Raw genomic sequence first — 24,091 nt, 5'->3', positions numbered from 1 at the left:
TTCAGAACCATCCCTTTGTATGTCCATCCTGCCCAGTCCCAGGAGCTGTCTGTCAGTCAACATTAACAGATAGGCTCCTGGCTGCTCCTGGGCTCGTGGGTGCGATGCTGTGTTTCTCCTCCCAGGTTGGCAGAGAAGATCTGCCTGGCACCTGCACGGTGTACTCAGAGCAGGGATGACAAAAGGCTTCGCTTTCTCCTTGTTCTTTTTTTTTAAATTTGGAACTAAAAAAAGGATTATGTTTATTGAGGGCAAGCGGATGCAAACAATGTAAAAAACAAAAGCTCATCTGGCATTTAATTAACTTTTTCTTCTCTGCTTGACAAATGGGAGTTGGATTTTATTTGTATACATTCTAAGCATCCTGATCTGCTCATGAAATCCTTCTATAGGGAGAAGCGGTGGGGCAGATGTTTGAAGCAATCCTTTGAGAGAACACTTTTCAGGGCAGAGTAATTGCTCGGTGCTGCCTACTTCTTTCCCTTCTGCTTCATGTGTACTACAAAATAGTCGTTGCTCGCGATGGTGAGGCCCGCAATTAGGGAAAAGAAGCTCTGGAAGCCCACTTTGCCATCTCGGCACTGGTCCAGGTCCTTCATTATTTTGTCTAAGGCCAGAGGGTCTTTTTGATTTTCCAAAAATCCCGGGAACTCCTTCTCCATGAGCACTCTGAGGTCCTCCTTTGTTAAGTAGCCTTTATCCCCGGCAAATTTGTGAAATGTGAACATCATGGTTTCTGTGGCGTGCTCCATCTGAGATGGCATTTTGGTGAGATCTACTGGGCCGAGAGGCACGGTGGACGCTAGCTGGCTGAGGCCTTTTTTTTTTTTTTTGAGACAGAATCTCACTTTGTCTCCTTGGGTAGAGTGCTGTGGCATCATAGCTCACAACAACCTCAAATTCTTGGGCTTACGAGATCCTCTTGCCTCAGCTGAGCAAGAGGCAGATTCTCTTGCCTCATCCCCAGTAGCTGAGATTACAGGCATCTGCCACAACACCCAGCTATTTTTTTTTTTTTTTTTGGTTTTTGGCTGGGGCTGGGTTTGAACCCACCACTTCCGGCATATGGGACTGGTGCCCTACTCCTTGAGCCACAGGCGCCGCCAACACCGAGCTATTTTTTTAGAGATGGGGTCTTGCCCTTCCTCAGGCTGGTCTCAAACTCCTGAGCTCAAGCCGCCCACCTGCCTCGGCCTCCCAGAGTGCTGGGATCACAGGTGTGAGCCGCCACACCTGGCCTTCTCCTTGTTCTTATTAAAGGCTCCTGGTCCCTGGGGCTCTTGCTGCCTCCCCAGCTCCTTTCCTGGCCTCTTGCTTCTCTCTCACACAAATAATGCCAGTTACACAACTGGGTCCATCCATATCATTTCCCTTGCATTTTTCTGACGGGTCAACTGTGTTTGACCAGAATGAAGTGGAAGAGAGGCTATGCACAGGAGCTGTGCCTATAGTCTTTCATTATTCTTCCTCTGGAGCAACCACCTTGTTGTCCACTCCACTCCTTCCTATTCCCACTCCCAGGCTCCCGGGACCCCCATGCCCCTTTTGGGAACAATCAAAAGGAGTGAATCCTGGCTCTTCCCAAAAAGGTTGCATCAGAGCTGCATGAGAACATCCTTGTTAGCATTGTGTACCTGCATTTTAGCATCTCTTCACTAAGTGTAGAGGCAAAAAAATAACATTTTGAAGTGGGTTTAATTTGCATTTCTTTTTTTTTATTTTTAATTTCAGCTTGCTTGTTCATCATTCTTCATTTGAAGTACTCTTTGTTGTTGTTGTTGTTGTTGTTCATTTTCTTTCTTCTTTTTTTTCAATGCTTCCTCTGCGATGCTCTGTCCCGTTGCCTCCTCAGTAGCTGGGATTACAGACGCCCACCACAATGTCTGGCTGTTTTTTTTGATGTTAGTAGAGACGGGGTCTTACTCTGGCTCACTGCTGCTCATACTGGTCTCGAACCTTTGAGCTCAGACAATCCACCCGCCTCGGCCTCCCACAGCGCTGGGACTACAGGCGTGAACCACCACTAATTTCTTAAATTATTAATGAACTTGAACATTTTTTCAGATATTTATTTACTATTTACATTTCTTCTTTTGTGAATTGTCTTTCCTTGGTCTTTTTTTTTTTTTCCTTTTTTTTATTGTTAAATCATAGCTGTGTACATTAGTGCAATCAAGGGGTACAAGTGCTGGTTTTATATACAATCTGAAATATTCTCATCAAACTGTTCGACGTAGCCTTCTCCTTGGTCTTTTTATTGTGGTAAAACATACAGTTTACTATGTTAGCCTTTTTTTTTTTTTTTTTTTTGTAGAGACAGAGTCTCACTTTATGGCCCTTTGTAGAGTGCCGTGGCCTCACACAGCTCACAGCAACCTCCAACTCCTGGGCTTAAGCGATTCTCTTGCCTCAGCCTCCCGAGTAGCTGGGACTACAGGCGCCCGCCACAACGCCCGGCTATTTTTTGGTTGCAGTTTGGCCGGGGCCAGGTTTGAACCCGCCACCCTCGGTATATGGGGCCGGCGCCCTACCGACTGAGCCACAGGCACCGCCCATATGTTAGCCTTTTTTAAGTATACAGTTCTGTGGCATAAATATATTCACATTGTCTTGCAGCTGTCACCATCCGTCTTCAGTTGAAACTTTGTATCTCACTTCCCTCTAGACCCTGGCAACCACCACTCTACTTTTTTTTTTTTTTTTTTTCTGAGACAGGGTCTTACTCTGTCTCTCTAGGTTTAGACTGCCATGGCGTCATCACAGCTCACTGCAACCTTAAACTTCTGGGCTCAAGTGATCCTCCTGCCTCAGCCTCTGGAGTAGCTGGGACTACAGATACCTACCATTTTTCTATTTATAGTAGAGATAAGGTCTCACTCTGTTGCTCAGGCTGGTCTTGAACTTCTGAACTCAAGGATCCTCTTTCTTCAGCCTCCATCCTCCTCCAGCTAGGATTTAAGTGTGAGACACTGTACCTGTTCACTATTCTACTTTCTGTCTCTATGACCTTGGCTACTCTAGGAGCCTCATGATGGAGGAATCATCATCATACAGATTTGTCTTTTTGTTACTGGCTTATTTACTTAGGAAAACATCTTCCTGGTTCATTCGGGTCATAGCATGTGTCAAAATGTCCTTCCTTTTGAAGGCTGAGTAATATGCCATGGTACACCACTGTACATTCTATTTACCACATTTGATCCATTCATCATCTGTCAATGAACACTTGGGTGACTTCTACCTTTTAGGGCCATTATTTTTTCTTGAGGCGTAAAGAGCTTCCTTATCACTTGGTATTAACTCTTCACAAATTGAAGATACTAATTTCTTGTCACTGTGTGTTCCCAGGGGAAGTGGATGTTTTAAGCCTCTTCCATTACAGTAAAAAGGTATCTCCACGGTGTGAAGCTCCCAAGTTGAGTGTCCAGGGACTCAGCCACTGCTGATTCTGTTTTCCATTTCTAAAAAAATTAGAAAATCTGGGTTTGGCCAGTCTAGACCTCTGAGAACACATTAGTAACATAGTTTACATTTAATGTGCATCCTGTGCCCAGCCCCAGGCTTCCTGCTTTTACATTAAGTTATGCAATCCTTACAACCAGCCTGGAAGGTTCCAAGCAGGTGATACTGTTCCTATTTTGTCAGGAAGAAAACGGACAGGCCAGGTAGCTTGACCAGGGTCCTCAGCTGGTGAGCGACACAGCAGGAATTTGAACCTGGTTGTGTGTGTCGCCTAATTACACCCCGAGGAGCCCACTTGGTTTTCAGTCTGTGTCCAGTGGGAACAGCCTAAGGCATGGGCTGGGAGCTGACCCCAGCCAGCTCTCCTGCAAATCAAGGCGAGCTGTAGCCCGTGCTGTCATCCCCTCAGTGGTATTAACTCCTTTCCCCACTACAGTCCTGCCCTTCAGCCAGGACCTGGGGAATGTATATATTTGTGCTCCCACTGGGGAGGAAATGTGGTCACAGCTCCTGTGCTGTGGTCACAGCCAGGCTAAGGCAACCATGCAGCTGTTTTCAAAAGCCTTTGGGTGCCTTTTGGCTGCTATTCTGAGGCCCAGATGCCACCTGGCTCCACTTCCACCATCCAGCCTTTGTGGGCTCTACTGGGCTTGAGGGGAATTGAAATAATTTGGTGCCTGGCCCCAAAATGGACACTGAACCATGTCCCAAGGCTCAGGCTAAGGGATGCCCCTCTGGCGATTTCTCCATGCTTACCAGCTTTTCTATTAGAGAGGTGCCCACTTTTCTGGTAGAAATGCTTCTGTCTTAATAAACTATAATTTCCCTCCTCCCTTCCTCGGCTGCTGTGCTTCCTGCCCCTTCTATACCTGACCTAGAGCTTGGACATACTAGACACACGTTTGTTCTCATCACCTCTTTTCTCACTTTGTGAAATCCCTGTCACATTTTTCAGAGTTCTAGGTGTTGGTAGATCAGTGGATGTTACTGCAAAAAACTAAGAACAACCTTGACACTTCCTGGTGTGTGTTAAGGAGGAACATAAGGATACAGTTCCATATTTTGACTCGCTGCGTGTGTGTGTTTATGTGTGTGAGGCATAGGGGCAAATATTCAAAGTTTGAAGTGACCCTCCCAGGCAAGAATGTGATTTATTTGAGTTGATATGTAGTAAGCAACATGTAGCTCCCAGAACAGCTATGCCTACGGCCCACATTCGTTTGCATTCACACACACACAGAGCACCTGGGCTGTGATGTAGGAAGTGTGACTGGTTTCCTCCAGCTGAGGGGACAGTTGCTGTGAAGTAGGACATTTCAAAGCCAAGGGTGAATAGAGACACCAAGAGGAAAAGAATGCCAAGGAGTGTTTGCGGTAAACGCAGCCACACTGGGAGAGCCTAACACCCGTGCCTGGGGCAGCACGTCCTCAGCCGGGCCTTGGGGCTGGTGCCTGCAGAGCCAGGCAGAGAGCCAAGGATGGCCTGAGGCAGTGTCTGGCTCTGCTGCCCAGCCAGCCTGCCCAGCACTGTCCCCAGGGCTGTTCATCAGCAGCTTCACCCTCTATCAAGCTGAGCACTAAATCCCCAGGGCCACCCTTGCCCTGTTTTCTCTGAGGATGGGACTAATCCGTCCTCCAGTCCTTTCTGCTTCTCCCTAAGCAGCTTAGGCTTGAGGAGCCTGGAGGAGCTTCCTGTCTCCTTCCCTGCAGCAGCACTCTCAGAGCCCTGGCCCACATGGGTTGACTTTTTTTGTCACCAACCATCAGAGAGACAGAGATCAGAAGACTGAGAACACATAGCGGAAACAGAGCAAAAACCAAAAACAAATCAAGCAGGCTTGGCGCCCGCAGCACAGTGATTATGGCATCAGCCACATACACTGAGGCTGGCGGGTTCGAATCTAGCCCGGGCCAGGTAAACAACAATGACAACTGCAACAAAAAATAACTGGGTGTTGTGGCAGGCACCTGTAGTCCCAGCTACTTGGGAGGCCGAGGCAAGAGAATCACTTAAGCCCAAGAGTTTGAGGTTGCTGTGAGCTGTGATGCCACGGCACTCTACCCAGGGTGACACAGTGATGTCTTAAAAAAAAAAAAACAAAAAACAAGCAAACAGAAAAACCCTGGTTGGCATCCTTGGTTCCCAGGAGTGACTTGATTGAATGTCCCTATTTGCTTTTGGCCTCCTTGGTAGGGCTGCGCAGAACTGAGAGGCAAACTAGGAAATGAAGGTGCTAGGGGTGCTGCGGAGATGGGTAGGGAGTAAGGTGGCTTAAGAGTCAGAGGGGCTGCACTTGTCTGGCAGAGTCAAGTCAGGTGGAGGGGTTTCCAGATCTACCCTTGGTGGGACTCGGGGAAGGAATGCAATGGACATTGCAGGGAGCATGGTGTTGAGACAGTGCAATAATGCCATGTTGCAATTCTCCAGTGCACCATTTACCTCATATTCTGTGTAAACGGTGCCCTCCAGCAGATATAATGGGTCACCATTAGCGACACAGCCAAAAGTATCATGCAGTAACTAATGGAACAGCTTCGTGTCCATGCTAGGCGAGCCTTGATGGGGGACCCTATATATAGGACATGTCCTTGGCCTCAAGGATGCTCGTGGGCTTTCAGGAGGAGATGGGCTATATTCACAATCACAATACCCAGGCTCACCACCGTGACTGGGAGTGGAGTGTGTGTAGAGGGAGAATTCACGGAGGGACCAAAGGTTCTGGGGAGACCTTCACATGGAGGAAGCACCATGTGAACAGGCGTCCAGGCCTGGTTGGCCTCTCAGGAGCTCCTCTCTCTGAGGTTTCAGGACCTGGGCCCCAAGAGCACCTCCTTGATAAAAAGATTCCCTTCTTTATTTCTCTGCAGCCTTCAATACCCCAGGTCCCAAACTACAGGCTGTCGATGACAATTCCGGACTGGCTCCAGGCAATCCAGGATTATATGAAGACACTACAGTATCCTTCCAACCAAGGCCTGAGCAGGCTCAGACAGGGGACAGGCATGGTGCTCCCCAGCCTGGTGGCATATCTGTCCCCAGCTGGTCATCAGGAGCTCTGTGAGGTTGGCGAGGCCAAGCATGGAGGGGTGCCCCTAGGTAAGAATCTAGAAAGAGTACAACGAGCGAGTATAACTGTGATGCCCCAACCCTTCTCCCTTCAAGGCACATGTGGGTAGGGCAGGGGGCCAGTGAGGTGGGGCTGGTCCCTCTCCAGCCCCTCTGGCTGCTCCTCTCTCTCCTTCCCTGTCCTTCTTTGGCCACCACTTTTTTCCTTCTCCTCTTTCTCTACCTGTTGTCTCTTGGTCTTCTTGAGGCTCCCCTCCTCCTGTTCTTCCTCTACTATCTTTATTTGGCCCTCCTCCCTCCTATTCTTCTGCTCCTTTCTTTTCCTCTCTCACTTCTCTGCCTTCACCCCTGACCGTTCATGATCTACAGAGAGGCCCGCCTTGTGCTGCCTTTGGCTCCCTCGCTGACCAGGGCTGGCGACCTGGCTTGGTTCTGTGTGAATGGATGGGTCTCTGGGATGGGAGCCTGCTCCACCTTCTTGAGCTTGAAGAGGAACTAAGCAACTCTGTGGGTCCCGTTTGGGTTCGGACCAGCCAGACTTTTGATCCTTTTCTTCTCCTATGTCTTTAGGTTGTTTGCAGTCAGGATTAGATCAGTTCTGAGGACACTCACAAGCAACATTTTAGGAACAAAGGGGAAGAAGCAAATGGTCCTCCTGCCATTTACAGGACAGGAGTCAGATGGGAGCTGGCCTTTAGCACATTATTCAGGAGGCCGAGCTTCCGCTAACCTCTGTTCTTCCTTTATAAAGATATAAAACTCAGCATGCCTTACAAGGCCCCAAGCACACTGGTTTGCTTTCTGTTTGACTGTTCATACCCAGCCTTGAGGCAAATAGGATTTCAGAGGGCACTGCATGCATGTCCCACGTGTCCCAGAAGAGCCTCTCCTCTCTGTGTTACAAGCAAGAATCCTTCTAGTGGAGGATTTTTGTATCTTCCCTGAAGGGACCAAGCAGCACCACCTACCTCATAAGGCTGGATACTACCTGATGGGAATAACACCAATTTCTCCTTTGGGCGGGGAGATTATTTGATGAGCCACTCAGTTTCTACTTCAGGGATCATCAGTTCCCCTGCCTGGCATCTTCCCCGTGGAATCCTAATGCAGTATGAGGAGAAAGTAGCTCCAGCCTCCAAGAGGGACACTGACAGCCTTTGCAAGGCTGTCTGGTATTGGTGCTCATCCCTGGTTCCATGTGGTCCAGAGGCATGGGACTCCTGCCAGGGGAAACCTAGACCCCAAGAGCTAACCCTCTCTGGATGGGACCGACTCCTCACATTCCAGAAGGTGACAGAAATTAAAATGGCTCCCATTTCTATGTAGGACCTGATCTTCACAAGGCTCATCTGGCCAGAGCGCTGGGAGCATGAGCCTGGCTGGGAGTGCATGGATGGGGCAGATTGCATAAACCTTTGCTTTATCATAAACCTTACAACTCATGCTCAGCTGAGGTTTCATGGTTATCTTGAGGATCTGCTTCTAATTTTCTCTTCTCTCATCCTTTATGACTGCAAAAGCCATGGCCTACTGGCTACAGAGAGGGCTGGAAAAGGGAAGGTACCAAACTACAGGCTGCCAGGAACATGCTTTTGGTCACCTGGTCATTGGAGCCACCACATAAGAAAGGCAGAGTGTGGACTCTGCCTTGACCTTCTTACGGGACTTTTATTTAGTTTTTAGGACTGCTTTGTTCTGGACACAGGTGCCACTTGGGGTCAGTCCTGGCTGTGAGTATGGGAGGACAAGTCCTGCCTTCCCCTCAGACAGCCTGAAGGCAGTGGCTAACAGGAGTGCCGATGGCTCTGGAAAGAGGCACCCATGAGCTCTGCTGAGTGGAGAAGAAGAAGAGGCAAACTCTGGGCGCAGAGAATATCTTACCCTGAGGGAATGTTTAGAGACTTTATTCTCCAGCCCCCTTTCAGGGGCTCATTTAGTAACGATGAAGTGAGAAAGGATAGGTTTTAATTATTTTATTAAAAGTGTATCTCACTTTATCCACTAGATGTATCAATTAGATATATGAACGAGGGAGATTTGGGCATAGAACTGAACTTTACCAATGGAATTCTATTTTGTGTAACAGGAAGCTCACTGCTTGAATAAAATCTTCAGTAAAATAAAATTAATTCACCATGAGAATATTAGCCCTTCATTTTTCTCTTTTATCTCCAGGGTTTGTATGTTATATCTTTTAAAAGCTGGGCAAGCCTATGTAGCTAATTGTTATTCTTATGGCCAAAGACAGAAACTCTCAAACTGGTGTGCTTGTTAAAATCACCTTCCAGCCCTCGCCCTGCATCTTCTAGTTCAGTAGTCTGAGGTGAGTGACTCTGAATGGCACTGAAGGTTAAGAACCATAGCCTGACATCAGAATCTGCAGGGTTGGAGCTCAGAATCTACTTATAAGGAACTCTCTGGGTGGATATGTGTGCCCGTGGCAGACAGGTTGAGCATTATCTGAGTGGGAAGGAGAGGAGTCCCAGCCCTTCTTAGCAGGGTGCAAGTGCCTCTGTCATCCATCCGTCTGTCCGTCCATCCATCCATCCATCCATCTTTCCATTGTTCCATCCATCCATCCATCCATATATCCACCTGTCCATTCACTCATTTCTCATTCATTTAATATTTTCTAACTTGCATATGTTGGGCTTCTGCCAGGTCTTATGGGTGATCTAAAGATGATGAAAAAATAGTCCCAACTCCCAAAGAACTTGTAGTCTAGTAATGAAGATATATATTCAGCTAATTAGAATACAGAATAGAAGGAAAGGAGCTGTTATAAAGGTCCAAGGTGCTGTGAAGCTTAAGTTAGAAGTCAGATTCTAACAAGGATAATGAGGAGTTAGAAGCTATTGGCTCCCTCTGGCTACCAGCCACTGGCCACTTCTGAAAAGCCTGCACATCCTCATCTCATGGAGAGATTAGAGTGCATAGCTTTTTCTGACAGATTCCTGGGACCTTTGGCATTTGCTGTCACTTTCCCTTTATATGCTTCACACAGATACAATCATACAGGGACCCAGTTCTTTGAAATTAGGAAAATGAGACCGCTGAGTGGGTAAGTGGTGCATGTTCTGTGGGCCATAAGACCTTTCTCCTAGCCTGAACTTCCAACTCCCTCTCCTGACCTCCATCCCTGTATCTTAGTGCTCAGATATCCTAGTGTGTATGGGGTGGAGGTGGGGGGTACCCTGGGGCCAGGTTGGAGGTGGGCACATGGGCAGCTAAGTTCAGTGGTGAATACTAACTCTCAGGCTGGAAGAGGCTCATACTATTTGCTTTGCGAGGCCTCTGTTACTCGTTGCAGCATTGGGCAGGTGCTGTGGGATACAGCAACTAACTCTTGGAAAGGGAAATGGAAAATTTAGGATTCTTTCTTTTTTTCTTTTTTTTGAGGCAAAGTCTCCCTTTGTCTCCCTAAGTCTCCACTTTGGTGGAGTGCCATAGCGTCATAGCTCACAGCAACCTCAAACTCCTGGGCTCAAGTGATCCTCTTGCCTCAGCCTCCCAAGTAGCCGGGACTATAGGTGCTCCCCCGACAACGTCTGGCTATTTTTAGAGACAGAGTCTGGCTCTTGCTCAGGCTGACCTTGGACTCCTGAGTTCAGGCAATCCACCTGCCTCAGCCTCCCAGAGTGCTGGGATTACAGGCCGTGAGCCAAAGCACCTGGCTGAGAATTTAGGATTTTAGTTGCCAAGTGCAGGTATACCTTGGTGCCGTCCTGTGTGACCACTTCTCTCCCCTGTGTTCTCTCCTGTGCCTAGTGTGGTGACAGGCTTGATGGTGGACTGACAGACGGACTGCACGATTAAGTCAGTCCTGAGAGCCTGTTGTGCTTTATCCTACAGGTTGATGGAAACAGCGAAAGAAATGACCCGAGAGTCCCTGCCCATCAAATGCCTTGAAGCTGTCATCCTGGGCATGTATCCTTTAAGGTGGTTGTGCCTTTAACATCCTCAATTTGCAGAACCGATGCTTGTTGTCTCCTTGGAGAGAGTGTCCAGCTTCCCTGATGCCTCTCTTTAGCTGTCACCATCTAGAGTTGACCCACATCAATGCTGGGCACCTCGGACCAATGTTAGTCTAACCTGTTAGCTACAGCCTCCATCAGGGACATCTCAGGCTAGTGACCTTGCAGATTCACAAGGAGAATTCCAACTTAGAGGGACTAGAGAGAGAGTGTGTGCGGCTGTTTCTCGCATTAATCCGACATTGCAACAGGAAAAACTCTCAATGGGAAATGAGAATGCTAGTGTCCAAACCCTTCTCCAAGGAAAATTCTAAGAGTGGAATGTGGAAGAGACCAAACAATGGTGGTGTGTCCTGGCTTGACAGAACACAGGGTCTGGTCTCTCCCACACTTTCTGTTCCATTTTCTGCCAAACTCCTGCCTCTTCAGCCTAAGAGGAATATGGTCCAGAAAAATGGATGGCACTGATTTATTAGTGGTGATGATGATAGAACAGGATCACATAGAAGAGCAAAGAAACTTGCAAGCCTATGGGGCTCGAGGGGACAGTGGCAAAGGCAACACAGGCAAGATACACCCATCCCCTTGCAAGGTGGTCACAGGTGAGACTAGTTAAGTCCTTGAGTGCTGTGCCGAGAAGTGACCTTTTCCCAGATGCAGTGGGCAGCCCAGATAACACTTGGTCAGGTGTACACTTTAGAGAGGTAGCTCTCTAAAGCTGTGGTCCCCAAGCCCCGGGCTGTGGACCTCTACCCATAAGCAGCCTGTTAGGAACTGGGCCACAGAGCAGGAGGTGAGTGGCAGTGTGTGAGCGAAGCTTCCTTGTATCTACAGCCATTCTATCGCTCACATCTCCGCCTAAGCTCCACTTCCTGTAGGATCAGCGGCAACATTAGATTCTCTTGCGATCATGAACCCTACTGCGAACTGCATATGTGAGGGAGGTTGCACACTCTCACAATTATCTAATGCCTGATGATCTGAGGTGGTGATGCTAGCACTGAGGGGCAGCTATGAATAAGGATTATCATTAGCAAGAGGTTTGATTGCACGGAGACCATAATTGCTTGCAGACTCATATCAAAACCATCCTTCACTTCCTCCCAAGTCCATGGAAAAACTGTCTTCAATGAAACTAGCCAGTGCCAAAAAGGTTGGGGACTGCTGCTTTAAAGGACAGACTGAAAGAGGACAGCTTGAGGAGGCGGGGGTGGGATCTGCAAAGCCCTCTGGGAGCTACTGCAGCAATGGTGATGCTTGAACCCGTGTTCCTGGCAGTGGGAATCGTTTGAGGGATGGTTTCAAGAGCTACCAGGGAGATACAATGTGGAGGATTTGGGGGCTGACTGGATGCAGATGCTGATGAGGAAGGGGTGAACAAACACAGGTGTCTGGATTGCGTGATAGTCCATAGAGTGGGCTGGAGGAACAGGAATCGCAGGGAGGTGAGATATATCATTGCAGACCTGAGCTGAGGTGGTGGTGGTAAACGTAGAGGGAAGGCGGTGAGGTGTATGGTCATCGCCTGATTAGCTGGGGGGAGTTGAAGGAGGGGGACATGGCTGCACATGGGTGGTTTGCGATGCCACAAGACTCGGGGTGGGGATCAGACTTAGGGGGGAAGAAGAGTTCAGATTTGGACATCTTGAATTTGAGGTGCCTGTGGGATGTCAGGAGGGGGTATTTAGAGTGTGGAGCTTGCAGAGGAATCTGCACTGGAAATGCAAGCTTAGGAGCGCTGAGTGTTTAGGTGGCCATGTGGCTGTTTAAGAAGTTGAGAGGAGGGCGGCGCCTGTGGCTCAGTTGGTAGAGCGCCGGCCCCATATACCGAGGGTGGTGGGTTCAAACCTGGCCCCGGCCAAACTGCAGCCAAAAAATAGCCGGGCGTTGTGGCGGGCGCCTGTAGTCCCAGCTACTCGGGAGGCTGAGGCAAGAGAATCGCTTAAGCCCAGGAGCTGGAGGTTGCTGTGAGCTGTGTGAGGCCACGGCACTCTACCGAGGGCTATAAAGTGAGACTCTGTCTCTACAAAAAAAAAAAGAAGTTGAGAGGAGAAACAATTTTTTTTGGTCTAGTTGGGTAGAATGAGCCCATGAAAGAGACTTAAGAAGGAAAGTCAGGGAGGCAGAAGGAAAACCAGGAGGGAGAGAACATACAGAGTCAGAGCACATGGTCCAGAGTTAGACTGGGGCCGATAGGATTGGTCCAGTCTGTTTTCTCAGTCTCCTGGATTTTTTTTTATTTTTTTATTTATTTATTTTATTTTTATTTTTTTTTTTTTTTGCAGTTTTTGGCTGGGGCTGGGTTTGAACCTGCCACCTCCAGCATATGGGGCCAGCTCTCTACTCCATTGAGCCACAGGTGCCGCCCTCTCCTGGATATTTTTATGGACAGGGGAATTTCTGTGGTTCTCTGCAGTCTGTGGAGCACTTGTAAGCCTGATCACAAACAAGACTGTCTGTGGGTGCCTTGGCTGATATTTGAAAACTGGAAACTTGAGCCTTATTGAGGCTTCTTCCTGGCCCTCCTGTCTTGCTCCTCCCTGATCCCCACAAAAGGGGTGGAATGTGAGCCTGGGGAGCCCAGCAGGAGGCTAGGGCTGGCCTTGGGGCAGCAGATGGCTCAGGGCCCCCACTCTTCAGTGGCAGGAGTTGGCCCCAGCTGTTCAGCGGGGCCTCTTGCAAGTTTAATGGGGGTGAACAGTTGGCTGGGGGGTTGTTGACAGAGATCAGCGGAGAACTTCCTGACGTGGACAAGCCGACTTCAGACTCTGCTGAGGGGTGTCTGAGGGCACCTGCATTTGGGTCCTCTTGCTTACACAATAGTTTCATCCCTGCACAGTTTTATGCATCCAAGCATCATGTCACAGGAATCACCTACAGCCTTTCAAGATTGGTCAGGCCGTGTCACAGACAGTGTTCTTAGTTTTCCTTTGTTCTTATTCTTGTGACATTTTAGGAAAGTATAGGGGAGGTGGCTGGTGGAGAGATTCAGCCGACCTAAGGGAAATTTGACTCTTGCACACAGACAAGAAACATAGACCTGAATTTTATCAGTTACGGTATCTTTGTCTTTTCTCTTTGCTGTGTCAGCACCGCTGGGCCCTGCTTTCCACTTGGGGGTGGTGAAGGACCTGACTTGGGTCGTGTCATCTGTCTGTGTCTCCTGCAGGTTCCTGGGAAACAAACGGTGCCTTGACAGCTTTGAAGCTGGCTGGCTCGGTGTTTTGGAAGCCTTTCTCGTTTTCTCTGTTTTGACTCTGGATTCATTACTGCAGAACTACTTCCTTTGACCTTGCTGGAGTGCACGTGCATACTTCCACATGCCTGCTGGATAGGTCGGTCTCTGTTTCCAAATTATCTTCTGAATTACACAAGTATTTGGGGGACCTCACCAACTGTGTGGGGGTTGCTCGCGAAGGGTTACTAAAGTAACAGGTTCATTGTGAGAGGCGGGCCAGGCCTACTGCCAGGAGGCCGGAGCTTGGGATGCTGCTGCTCCCCCTTCCCTGGAAAAGCTCAGGCTGCTCCCCTCCCTTCATCCATACCTCCTTGCACACCTCCAGCCCCCACTCTGTTCCCAGTTGCTCCAGGTCCCAAGGTTTACTGATTGACATAAAGATGGCAAAACTCCCAGAGATCCGTGATTGTGACGTGATTGGCTGATGTTCTCTCCTGACCCCTTTCCATTCCCATGTCTAAACCTGGCTGTCTCCACTTGCCCTCTAAGAGTGATCTCATTGTCCTGGTGCTGAGGACCCTCCTCTGCCACCCAGAGATGGAGAGATGGCGGGCTTGCTTCTCTTGTTTTTTTTTTTTTTGAGACACAGTCTCACTATGTTGCCCTCAGTAGAGCGCTGTGGCATCACAGTTCACAGCAACCTCAAACTCTTGGGCTTAAGCGATTCTCTTGCCTCAGCCTCCCAAGTAGCTGGGACTACAGGCGTCTACCACAATGCCCGGCTATTTTTTTGTTGCAGTTGTCATTGTTGTTTACCTGGCCTGGGCCAGGTTTAAACCCACTAGCCTGGGTATATGTGGCTGGCGCTGTAACCACTGTGCTGCAAGCACCAAGCCAGGGCTTGCCTCTCTTAACAACACACATGGCATTGTGTTCTGGTTTTGCTTTTTGTTGTGGTAAAATATTGGCATTAACCTAGCTCACAGCATCCTCAAGCTCCTGGGTTCAAGCGATCCTCTTGCCTCAGCCTCCCAAGTAGCTGGGACTACAGGCACTCACCACAACTCCTGGATAATTTTTCTATTTTCGGTAGAAATGGGGTCTTGCTCTTGCTGAGACTGGTCTTAAACCCTTGAACTCAAGTGATTCTCCCACTTTCTACTTCAGCCTCCCAAAGTGCGAGGATTACAGGCACGAACCACCAGGCCCAGCTCATTGTAACCCTTTTTTAAGTGTACAGTGCAGTGGTATTAAGTACATTCATAATGCTGGGCAGCACGCCCACTGTCCATCTCCAGAATGTCTCCATCTCCCCCACTGAAACTCTGTACCCTTTAAACAGTATTCCCCATTTCCTCTTCCCAGCTGGCAACCACCATTCTACTTCCTGTCTCTGAATTGGACAACTCTTGGAACCTCAGATAAGTGAAACCATACAACATTTGTCATTTTGTATCTGTCTAGTTTCACTGAGCATAACGTCTTCAAGGTTCATTGGTATTATAGCATATGGTAGGATTTCCTTCCTTTTTAAGGCAGAATAATGTTCCGTTGTGTGTATATGCAACCTTTTGTTCATCCATTTATCCACTGACAGACATTGAAGTTGTTTGCGCCTTTTGGCTACTGCCAACAGTGCTGCTAACAACATGGGTGTACAAACATCTGTTGGAGTCCCTGCTTTCCATCCATTTGGAATTGCCGAGTCTGGTAAGTCTATTGAATTGTTTGAGGACCCTCCATTCTGATTGCTTTGTGTCCGTTTTGAATTTGTCTCCCACCTGACTTCCAGAGAAGTGCTGCTTTTGTAGCTTTGGCCCCACAGCCCTTGGTAGCAGCCGGTCTGGCGCAGTAGACACTAAGGGTTTGTTACACTGGCTGAAATAACTAAGAAATCGCCTTATTGTCTCCCAAAGCAAGAATTTATGTGAGAGGACTCAGAGGACGTCATTTCATTTCCCAACTGCCACTTAATCTCACATGACAAAATGAAGAGAAGGTGAACAGGACAGAGAGAACCTGTCTATGATTAAACTTAAGGACAGAAGACAAGTCCGCGTCAGGGCTGTGGACTGGGTTCTGTCAGCACCCTTCTTGTCAGAGTCCCTGGATTTCGCCCCTCACCAAGTGCCATCCTTTTAAGTGTAAGGAAGTGTATCCTCACAATCTAAGGTTCATTCCTCCTGCAAGCCCTTCTGTGTACCAGGCCTGCACTGTGCCCAGGGGCTATCAGGGCATGAAGTACAACTTCTGCTGTCCCAAGGATGGGTAAGCAGCAAGGGCTACGGGAGTTCTTGGTCAGGGGGTGCTTGGGGGAGTGGTGAGGATGTCTAAGCAAGGCGAGGAAGGTTGGAGGAGGTGTGACACCAGGAAGAGCCAGTGGCTAGTAGTGAGGCTGTTCTAGGGTACAGTGCAATCTGTGTGAGCCACAGGAGCGGAGAGGGCAACCCCACGGTATCCTTACCACTCACGAGTCCTCCAAAGATCTCTCCAGGTTTCAGTCCCCCGTGCTCTAAGGCTGATGTGTGAGCAAAGCCATAAAAGAAGTTAGTTCTACAGTAGGGATGTAATGTAGTGTAGAGTTTGTTTAATAGCCTAATATTTTTAAAAGCTGCATAATCACTTTGGACTCATAGCTTTGTAATGTAAAGGTCATATGATGTAAAGGTCATTAAAAAGGCTCAGTTACATTTGACTTCATATTAGGGGAGAATATATGTGCAGAGGGCAGTAGGTACCAATATGTGCATTCTTGCAGGCCTCCAGGTGAATTCTTCAAAAAACTGTCAAGGGCCTGCAGTAGGAAGAGGGAAGGTGGGCTAACCGTGGGTGTCGGGAAAAATGAGACCGTACAGAGAGGCTTGATGCGAGGGGCCAAATCATGGAAGGACTTTGCTCAGGGATTTGGCGAAGGCCTGAAAAAGATGAGGGATAGTGAAAACTCGTCAGCAGAAGAGTGATGTATGTCAAATTTTGGCTTGAGAAGGTCATTCTGGATGGGTGCAGTGGCTCACACTTGTAATCCTAATACTTTAGGAGGCCAAGGCAGGAGGATCACTTAAGGCTAGAAGTTTGAGACCAGCCTGAGCAAGAGCGAGACCCCATCTCTATGAAAAATACAAAAATTAGCTGGGTGTAGTGGTGCTTAGACTATACCTGGAGTCCCAGTTACTTACTTGGGAGGCTGAGGTGGGAGGATCATTTGAGCCCAGGAGTTTGAGGTTGCAGTGGGGTCTGATAACGCCACTTCTAGTATAGCCTGTGTGACGGAGTGAGATCCTGTCTCCAAAAAAAAAAAAAAAAAAAGAGGTCATTCTGTGTGGAAAGTGAATTGGATGAGGAAATGATAGACACATTCCCAGACGGTAGAGAACTGTATCCCTTCACTGAGCACTCACCACACTGCAGGCACCACAGTGGGCACCCGGATTATTACTTACCTTAGGAAGACTCCTGAGTCACCAAAGGCAGAGGAGTGACCCTGTGAGTTTCCAATATCCCTCTGCAGAGAAGCTGGGTCTAGGAGTGATGATGGCCTCGCCAGGGCTGTTGTGGGGCTTTGCGGGGGCTGTGAGGATGTGGTGGCTCTTGCCCAATGGGGAGGTTACTTGGAGCCAATGTGGAGCTGGGGGGCCAAAACCAAGGTAGTGCCAGGAGGCTGTTGATAGATCCAAATGGGCCAGTAAGTGGAGAGAACTGTCACACTCAGTGGGTTGGGGACTGGAGGCTGCCTTCTGGGTGGTACCCAGGGCTGCTGGCAGGGGTGGGCCAGCGCCAATGCAAGCAGCAGACGGGATGCAGATGGGACCTGTGCTGACGCTGCCATCCAGATACACAGCCAGCCTGCCTCTCACAGCTCCACTCCTAGATTCTGGTTTTCCTTCCTCAACTGAACCATTGCGGAGGCCTTCCATTCTTGGTCTGCCCCACACGTGCAGTCTGAGCATGTCATTCCAATTGTGTAAAAATAAATAAATTCTCTAATAGCTCCTCATTCCCTGTAGAAAACTCAGTGAGGAAAAAGTGACTTATTTGTTTGTTTTGCATTTATGAAATTACTAAAGAAAATGAAAAGTTTTCCTCCTTGTCCCATGTTAGTTTTTGATACATACCATATAAGTGGGTAGTTGTAGATATCAAGTGAATCCTTCATAAAAGGATTAGTCTGGAAAGTTTGACGTGGGCTGGCTCAGAGACAAAGGGGTGGACTTCCTGACTCCTGTGAAGGGCGTTCCTTTCCTGGGAGTCTAAGCTCTGTGCATTTTCAAGTCCTCTTTTCTCTTCCTTGACTCAGATTGTCTTAAGATACTTAACCAATGGACAGCCTTCCATTGAGCGGTTCCCCATCAGCTTTAAAACCTACTTCTCAGGAAACTACTTTCACCATGTTGTGCTGGGGATTTATTGCAATGGCCGCTATGGCTCACTGGGCATGAGCCGAAGGGCGGAGCTGATGGACAAGCCATTAACCTTTCGGACTCTGAGTGACCTCATCTTTGACTTTGAAGACTCCTATAAGAAATACCTGCACACAGTCAAGAAGGTCAAGATTGGGCTGTACGTCCCCCATGAGCCTCATAGCTTCCAACCCATTGAGTGGAAGCAGCTGGTCCTCAACGTCTCAAAGATGTTGAGGGCTGACATAAGGAAGGAGCTGGAAAAATATGCCAGGGACATGAGAATGAAGGTAGGTGCTGGGAAGACAAGTGACACAAGAGAGCCCTTTTCCTATTCTCTTGTTCCAGGCCTTATCTTTCAAGGATGGTCAAAATGTCTTGAGGTTAATGTCTCTTTTTGCACATACTACTTCAAAAAACAGCTAAAATCAATTTCAATGTTACAGTTTAAGCAGTATCTTGGCCTGCAATTCTTCCTATAAAATCGGATCTAAAATGTTAGTCATTTTATAGTGAAACTCTAGTTTTGTTCTGTTTTGTCTTTTTAATAGCGTGACCAGTTCTAGATTGCCTGGAACCTGAGGGCTTTACCGTGGCATGACACTTTCAGAACTATAACTCCGTAAGGCCCAGGAAAATCAGGATGACTTGCTCACCCTACTTTATTATCTATCTCAGGGTCATATTATATCTCTGTTTTGCCTTATCAATCGCAAAGCCCTTTGGCATAAAATTTTAACCTCGTGTAACCAAAGCAAATGAGGAAGCATCCGCCATGCAGGCCTTATACCGGTTGTACTCAGAAGCCCTCTTTCCCTCTACCAGTTTAACCTCCAAAGTGACATGGTGTCCTCGTCCCTCCAGGGCTGTGGAGTCACTAAGAGAAAGCCTGTGCATACACTGGACACCACAGGGGAAAGGGATTGTGCTGACGTCAGGCGTGGTTATGTTTAGCATTTGCAGACTTGTCATCTTCACTCTGTGGGACCTGGAGTGGAGATTCTTGATAGATTGAAACCACTCTTTCATGTACATGGGATAGCAGAGGAAGAACAAGCTGGTTTCTAGGGCAGCGTAGATGGGACTTTTCCCTCATGAAAAGAGAAACTTGCCAAGCAACCAAGCATAGCCCCAGGAGGCCAAGGCATTGGGCTCTGCTGCTGTCTGTGCCATAGAAAGGGGGACAATGTGATCTCACTTAACCCTCTGGGAAGTGACAGCCTTCATTCTTCCTAATGCCGAATAGGCGAGGAATGTGGGTGTCTCCGACCTCCTCCTTTGGAAGTCTTCCTGCTTGGTGCCTTCTAAACCATGGCATCATGAATGCGTTGGGGGCTGGGATGCTGGGCTGGTCCTTTAGGAAGCAGTGCGGTTAATTCTTCATATATCCTTCAGATCCTGAAACCTGCAAGTGCCCTGTCTCCGACCCAGGTGAGAAGCCGGGGAAAATCCCTGTCCCCCAGAAGGAGACAAGCAAGCCCCCCAAGAAGGCTCGGCAGGCGAGACAAGTCGTGAGTAATATTTCCTCTTCCCCAACACATATCCGTGGTGTTGTCCTATCCCATGAAGACAAAGCTGTGTTCCAAGCCTTGCCTTTGAACCAGATGGTGATCTTCAAGAGGGCTGCCCCTGTCAGGCAGGGACATCTACAGAAAAGGACCCACTATGCACATAACCCCCATTGCTGCTGTTTCACTGTCAGTTGTACACACAAATGGAGGGAAGAGCCCCAGACAGGATGAGATGAAAAGTAGCCTGAAATTCAGGCAGCAAGGAAGGAGCACTGGACTTACAGTTAGAAAATCTGGGGCTGGAATAGCTCAGTTACTAGCTGTGTGACCTTGGGCCTGTCTTCTTAGGCATAAGTTTTCTTACCCACAAAATGGAATTATTAGAATCTATGGACTTTCCTAAAGGTGTGCCCAGCAGAAAGTATGATCGCCATCAGCAGAGGATGGCATCAGAAATACCCACGGGCTCATCCTCTTCTTGGCTAACTCTACCCTCCCCTATTTTAGGCCCAAGTCAGTGATTCTCCTACACCTTTTTAGGTCAAAATGACCCACTTAAGAAATGACAGATTGGAGGCACTTAGGATGTCCAGAGTAACCAGTGCTAATCCACTGGCAAATGTCTGAACTATAATCATCCTGGGAAAAAATAATAGCAGCATCCCGTGTCACAGGAGCCTCTTGCCATGCTGGGGCTGGGTGCACAGGAGCGTAGTTGAAGCCCAGCTCTGCTGCATGCTAGCCTTGCAGCCAAGCAAACCCTTCACCCTTAAGGAGCCCCAGTTTTCTCACCCCTAAAAGGATATAAAAATGCTTGCCCTGTCCTTCTAAGGAGATTGATGTAAAGACCCAGTTAGGCGATGTAATGACAGTGAACTGCTTTTGCACAGTCCCATTATTATGGTCACATCAATCCTACAGGGTAAATGGGGAATGCTTTACAGTTTTCATGTTCAGATGAAGAAACCAGAACACAAAAAGGGTTTGTTGTCTTGTATAAGTCTTGTAGCTGGTCAGTGAGGGAGCTCGCACAAGAGCCCATGTCCCCTGACTTTAGGGCAATGGTTGATAGGGGAGGAACGCATTTCTGTTTTTAGAAAAACAGGAGAGGATGAAGTATCTTCAGTTCCAAGGAAGATTCCTTACTTGTCCCCATTCCATGGCCCACTGCCAGTCCCAGGGTTCAGCATTTATAGCCATGAGGGCCTCAGCTACAATGGCTGGTGTCCGAGTTGGAAAGGGGAGAAGCGAAGAAGTGGGAGGTTGATTGGAATGGTTCCAGCCCGGATTCATCCTTGTAGGGAGCAGGAGGGCCTGAGACCTTTCATAGTGGACTCCTGACCTCCCCAAGCCTGCCCCCTTTGCTGACCGCTGCCCTTTGCCCTTGACCCTGGACCCTGACCCTATCTCTCTCTCTGATTCAAATATCCGTTAATTGCTGTCACTGCATAAAGGAGCAGTCATCTCAGAGGAAGCCTTCACAGAGGGTTGGGTGATTAAGCATGCAGTGTGTGACCCAGCAATAGGAAGCAAGTTGCTCCTCTGATTTATTCCCCATCCTGCCTAAGGAGACTGAATCGTTCCCTTAGGAAATCCCAGTCTTTAGCAGGTGTTGAGCTGGAGTCCAGAGCACGTGAAAGCCTAAACATTCTACCTGGCAGTGAATTAGGCCCAGAATGGCAGCTGTTAGTTTTGAAGATCCATTGTACTTGGAACCACAGGGACTTTGCATTCAGAGGTGTGTTAAGTTTTAACAGGAAAAGTTACCATGCTTGCCCAGGGGTGGGAAAGATCTTAGAAGCTATTTGTGGAGACAGGATAAATATCAGAAGGTGGTAGTGGTTTGAGAAAGGTGGAGAAAGAGGAGATTTGAGTTTGGATGGTAGAATTTGAGGTACATCTGAGGCATGAGGGAGCTGCTGAAAATGCCCATCTGGGGTTTGAGGAAGTTGAGGATATAGGTCATGTTTATTGGAGCCATCTCCTTAGAAGTGACAGTTAAAACAGTAGCTGGAGTGCTGCCAGGAAAGAAAAAAGAGAGAAGGCAAAAGGAAGTGATGATAAGGCCCTGAGGAGGCCCAAGGAAGAAGAAGCAGGACAGGCTCTGCCATCCTTCCCTCCCTCCCCACGCCCCAAAGTGGGACCAGCCCCAGTGGGAGAGGCCTCAGAGCACAGTGGTGACAGCCGATGGTTCCAGGAGATTGTAGACTTTCCAAAAAACTGGGGTGTCTGCGCCCAGCCTCAGAATCCCCAGACTCATGCCCCTGTCCCGCAGAGCCCTGATTCCCAGGAGTCTTCCTCCCTAAGCTCTTCCCAGCGTCGGGCTCAGAATCTTTAGGGTTTTTTCCCCCACAACTAGGGCCAGGTGGCATTGGGACACTTTGACCGTAAGGGAGCCCGAGGGGCTCATGGGGGCCTATGGACAATTTTGTATGAGCAAATCCCATGGCAGAAGCCCTTGCTGCTTCCTTTCTTTTGCTAGCACTTAGGAGGGCGGAAATTTCAGCTGAAGATGGAATGGATCCATGTCTACAAAGAGGGAAGACTCTGCCCAACCCCTCCTAAACCTAGACTTCTGAGTTTCAGGGCTGGGGACGGGATCTCGGGAGCAGGAGATGAGGAAGGGAAGGGGTGTGAGAGAGGGGCTGCGGAAGTACTGAAGCTCCAAGCCCCGCCTCCCCGTCCAGATGCCAGCTCCCGCCATTGTGACATGCTAGAACTCGGGACCCCTGGGTTCCTAGAGCTATTTGGAGAAAAGCAGCTTCTCGGCTTCTACCCATGGCGGTCACCACACAGGCTTTTCTCCAGGTAACCCTGGCTTTCAGCAAGGAAATGAGAAAGTGACAGATGTAGTTATGAACCAATAGCTCCACAAACTCCAGGAAGCTCCTGTAAGATAGCCAGGCCTAGGAAGGGTTTGGTGACTCTATCCCTGGGCTATTATTTTAGCATTACATATGGCCATCCAGTCATTTCTAAATGTGTTTGGTGTCATGAGGAAGCTTGGGAATAGCCCAGAGGGTGGAAAATTACCATAACAGGCGAGAGGGCCATCAGCTGTGGGGTCCAGCCTCTCTCTGTATGTGGATAATTTTAGTGGCATTAGACCCCCATCCACCCTCTCCCTCCAGCTGGAGCTACTTCCAGCCCTGAATTCCTCTCCATTTTTGCACTTGTCTAAATAATTCCTTCAGAAAGGAGGATCAGTGTCACTGGGTTGACAAGAGTCAGCTGAGTGGGAGGGCAAGTGGGAATGACTGCACTAGCGTCAGCTGAGACCAGGTTTCAAGAGGGAAACGGGCTCCCCACGCTTCCACCCACAGGTGCTTTCTCCTGCTCTGTTCCCCTTGGAGTGTTTAAAGTGCCCACTACATGGAACAGTCAAGTTTTTTTTTTTTTTTTCCTCCTCATGTGGCTCCTAAAGGGAGATAGATCCATGTTTCAAAGGCCCTCTGTGAACTTAAACCAACCCCTTCTCAACCCGGCCCCTTGCGGCTCTGCAGTGAGGAGTGTTCACAGGGGTTTGCACCCAGTGTCAGCTCTGGGAGAGCAGGGTTGGAAATGTGGTGGAAGGGGGAAGTTTTTTGGTTCTTCCTTTTCCCTAAACAAGGAAGGTTCCTGTTAGGGCCTGGGGGCCAGAGATGGATGGATCCTGCAGAGCCCAGGATCACCCTGCCCAATAAGGAACCGTTCAGTATCACATGCCCCCACTGAGAGGCACGATTGCTCCCTAGGGGCCTTTCACGGCTCTGGGCTGGCTGCCTGTGGCCTAGGCCTGGATGAGTCAGAGTGAGCAAATGGGATTCTGTGGCTTTGCTGCATGTGTTAGCATGAAAGCAGCTCATGCCCATTGGAGTGACCACAGGGAACACTCTTCTAACCTCAGGCCAGCATCCCCCAGGGCCCCTGAGAACCTCGTTGTCTTTTCTCCTCCATATGGCTGTTTCCCCCTCTGTCTCTCCTCTTTTCTTTGCCTCCCTTTTTCTTTTTGATTTCCCATCTTTGTCACAGATCTCTATGGCAGCTCATGGCTCTAGTGGGTTCTAGCTCCCTGCTAGCCACCCGCAGGGCCCCAGAGGTTAATAAGCCGTGGCTTAGGATAAGGTCTCCTTTCACGCTAAGGCCACAAGGCGGGACCATGGAATCGCTGCTCCATTCTGTCAGACATCTGCCTCAAATAGAGGCTATTTGATGAATAAATTTGATTCCATGGTCTAATCACATTGAAGACTATTTTTTGTATTCTGATACAGAGTCTCACTCTGTTTCCCAGGATAGAGTGCTGTAGCATCATAGCTCACAGCAACTTCCAACTCTTGGGCTCAGGAGATCCTCTTGTCTGGGTCTCCCGAGTAGCTGGGAATACATGTACTCACAACAACACCTGGCTAGTTTTTCTATTTTTAGTAGAGATGGGTCTCAACGCTTGTTCAGTCTGATCTCAAACTCCTGAGCTTAAGAAATCTACCTGCCTTCGCCTCCCAGAGTGCTAGGATTACAGG

At 48.7% G+C, this 24,091-nt stretch overlaps 2 protein-coding genes across 2 annotated transcripts in view; one reads left to right on the top strand and one right to left on the bottom strand.

The window, feature by feature from the left end:
* The window catches only part of VASH2 (vasohibin 2), a 47,546-nt gene that overhangs the window by 5,553 nt on the left and 17,902 nt on the right, over positions 1-24,091 (top strand). Inside the window, exons 2-6 of the mRNA XM_053606207.1 lie at positions 6,331-6,419; positions 9,534-9,590; positions 10,382-10,456; positions 17,987-18,368; positions 19,474-19,589. Coding sequence (XP_053462182.1) covers positions 6,331-6,419; positions 9,534-9,590; positions 10,382-10,456; positions 17,987-18,368; positions 19,474-19,589 — 719 coding nt within the window. The remainder of the gene's footprint in view (positions 1-6,330; positions 6,420-9,533; positions 9,591-10,381; positions 10,457-17,986; positions 18,369-19,473; positions 19,590-24,091) is intronic.
* Positions 385-764, bottom strand: LOC128596637 (protein S100-A10-like). Its single transcript, XM_053606210.1, has one exon. It carries the CDS (start codon positions 762-764, stop codon positions 471-473), a length of 294 nt encoding a protein of 97 aa, XP_053462185.1. The 3' UTR covers positions 385-470.

The sequence above is a fragment of the Nycticebus coucang genome, chromosome 10 (genome assembly GCF_027406575.1).
Source record: "Nycticebus coucang isolate mNycCou1 chromosome 10, mNycCou1.pri, whole genome shotgun sequence".
Lineage (NCBI taxonomy): Eukaryota > Metazoa > Chordata > Mammalia > Primates > Lorisidae > Nycticebus > Nycticebus coucang.
Note: the sequence above shows the minus strand (reverse complement) of the source record. Positions and strands in the feature narration are given on the sequence as shown.

Bases quoted from the DNA above. Each gene is read 5' to 3' on its own strand.
- LOC128596637 (XM_053606210.1), bottom strand. From the start codon at position 764: ATGCCATCTCAGATGGAGCACGCCACAGAAACCATGATGTTCACATTT.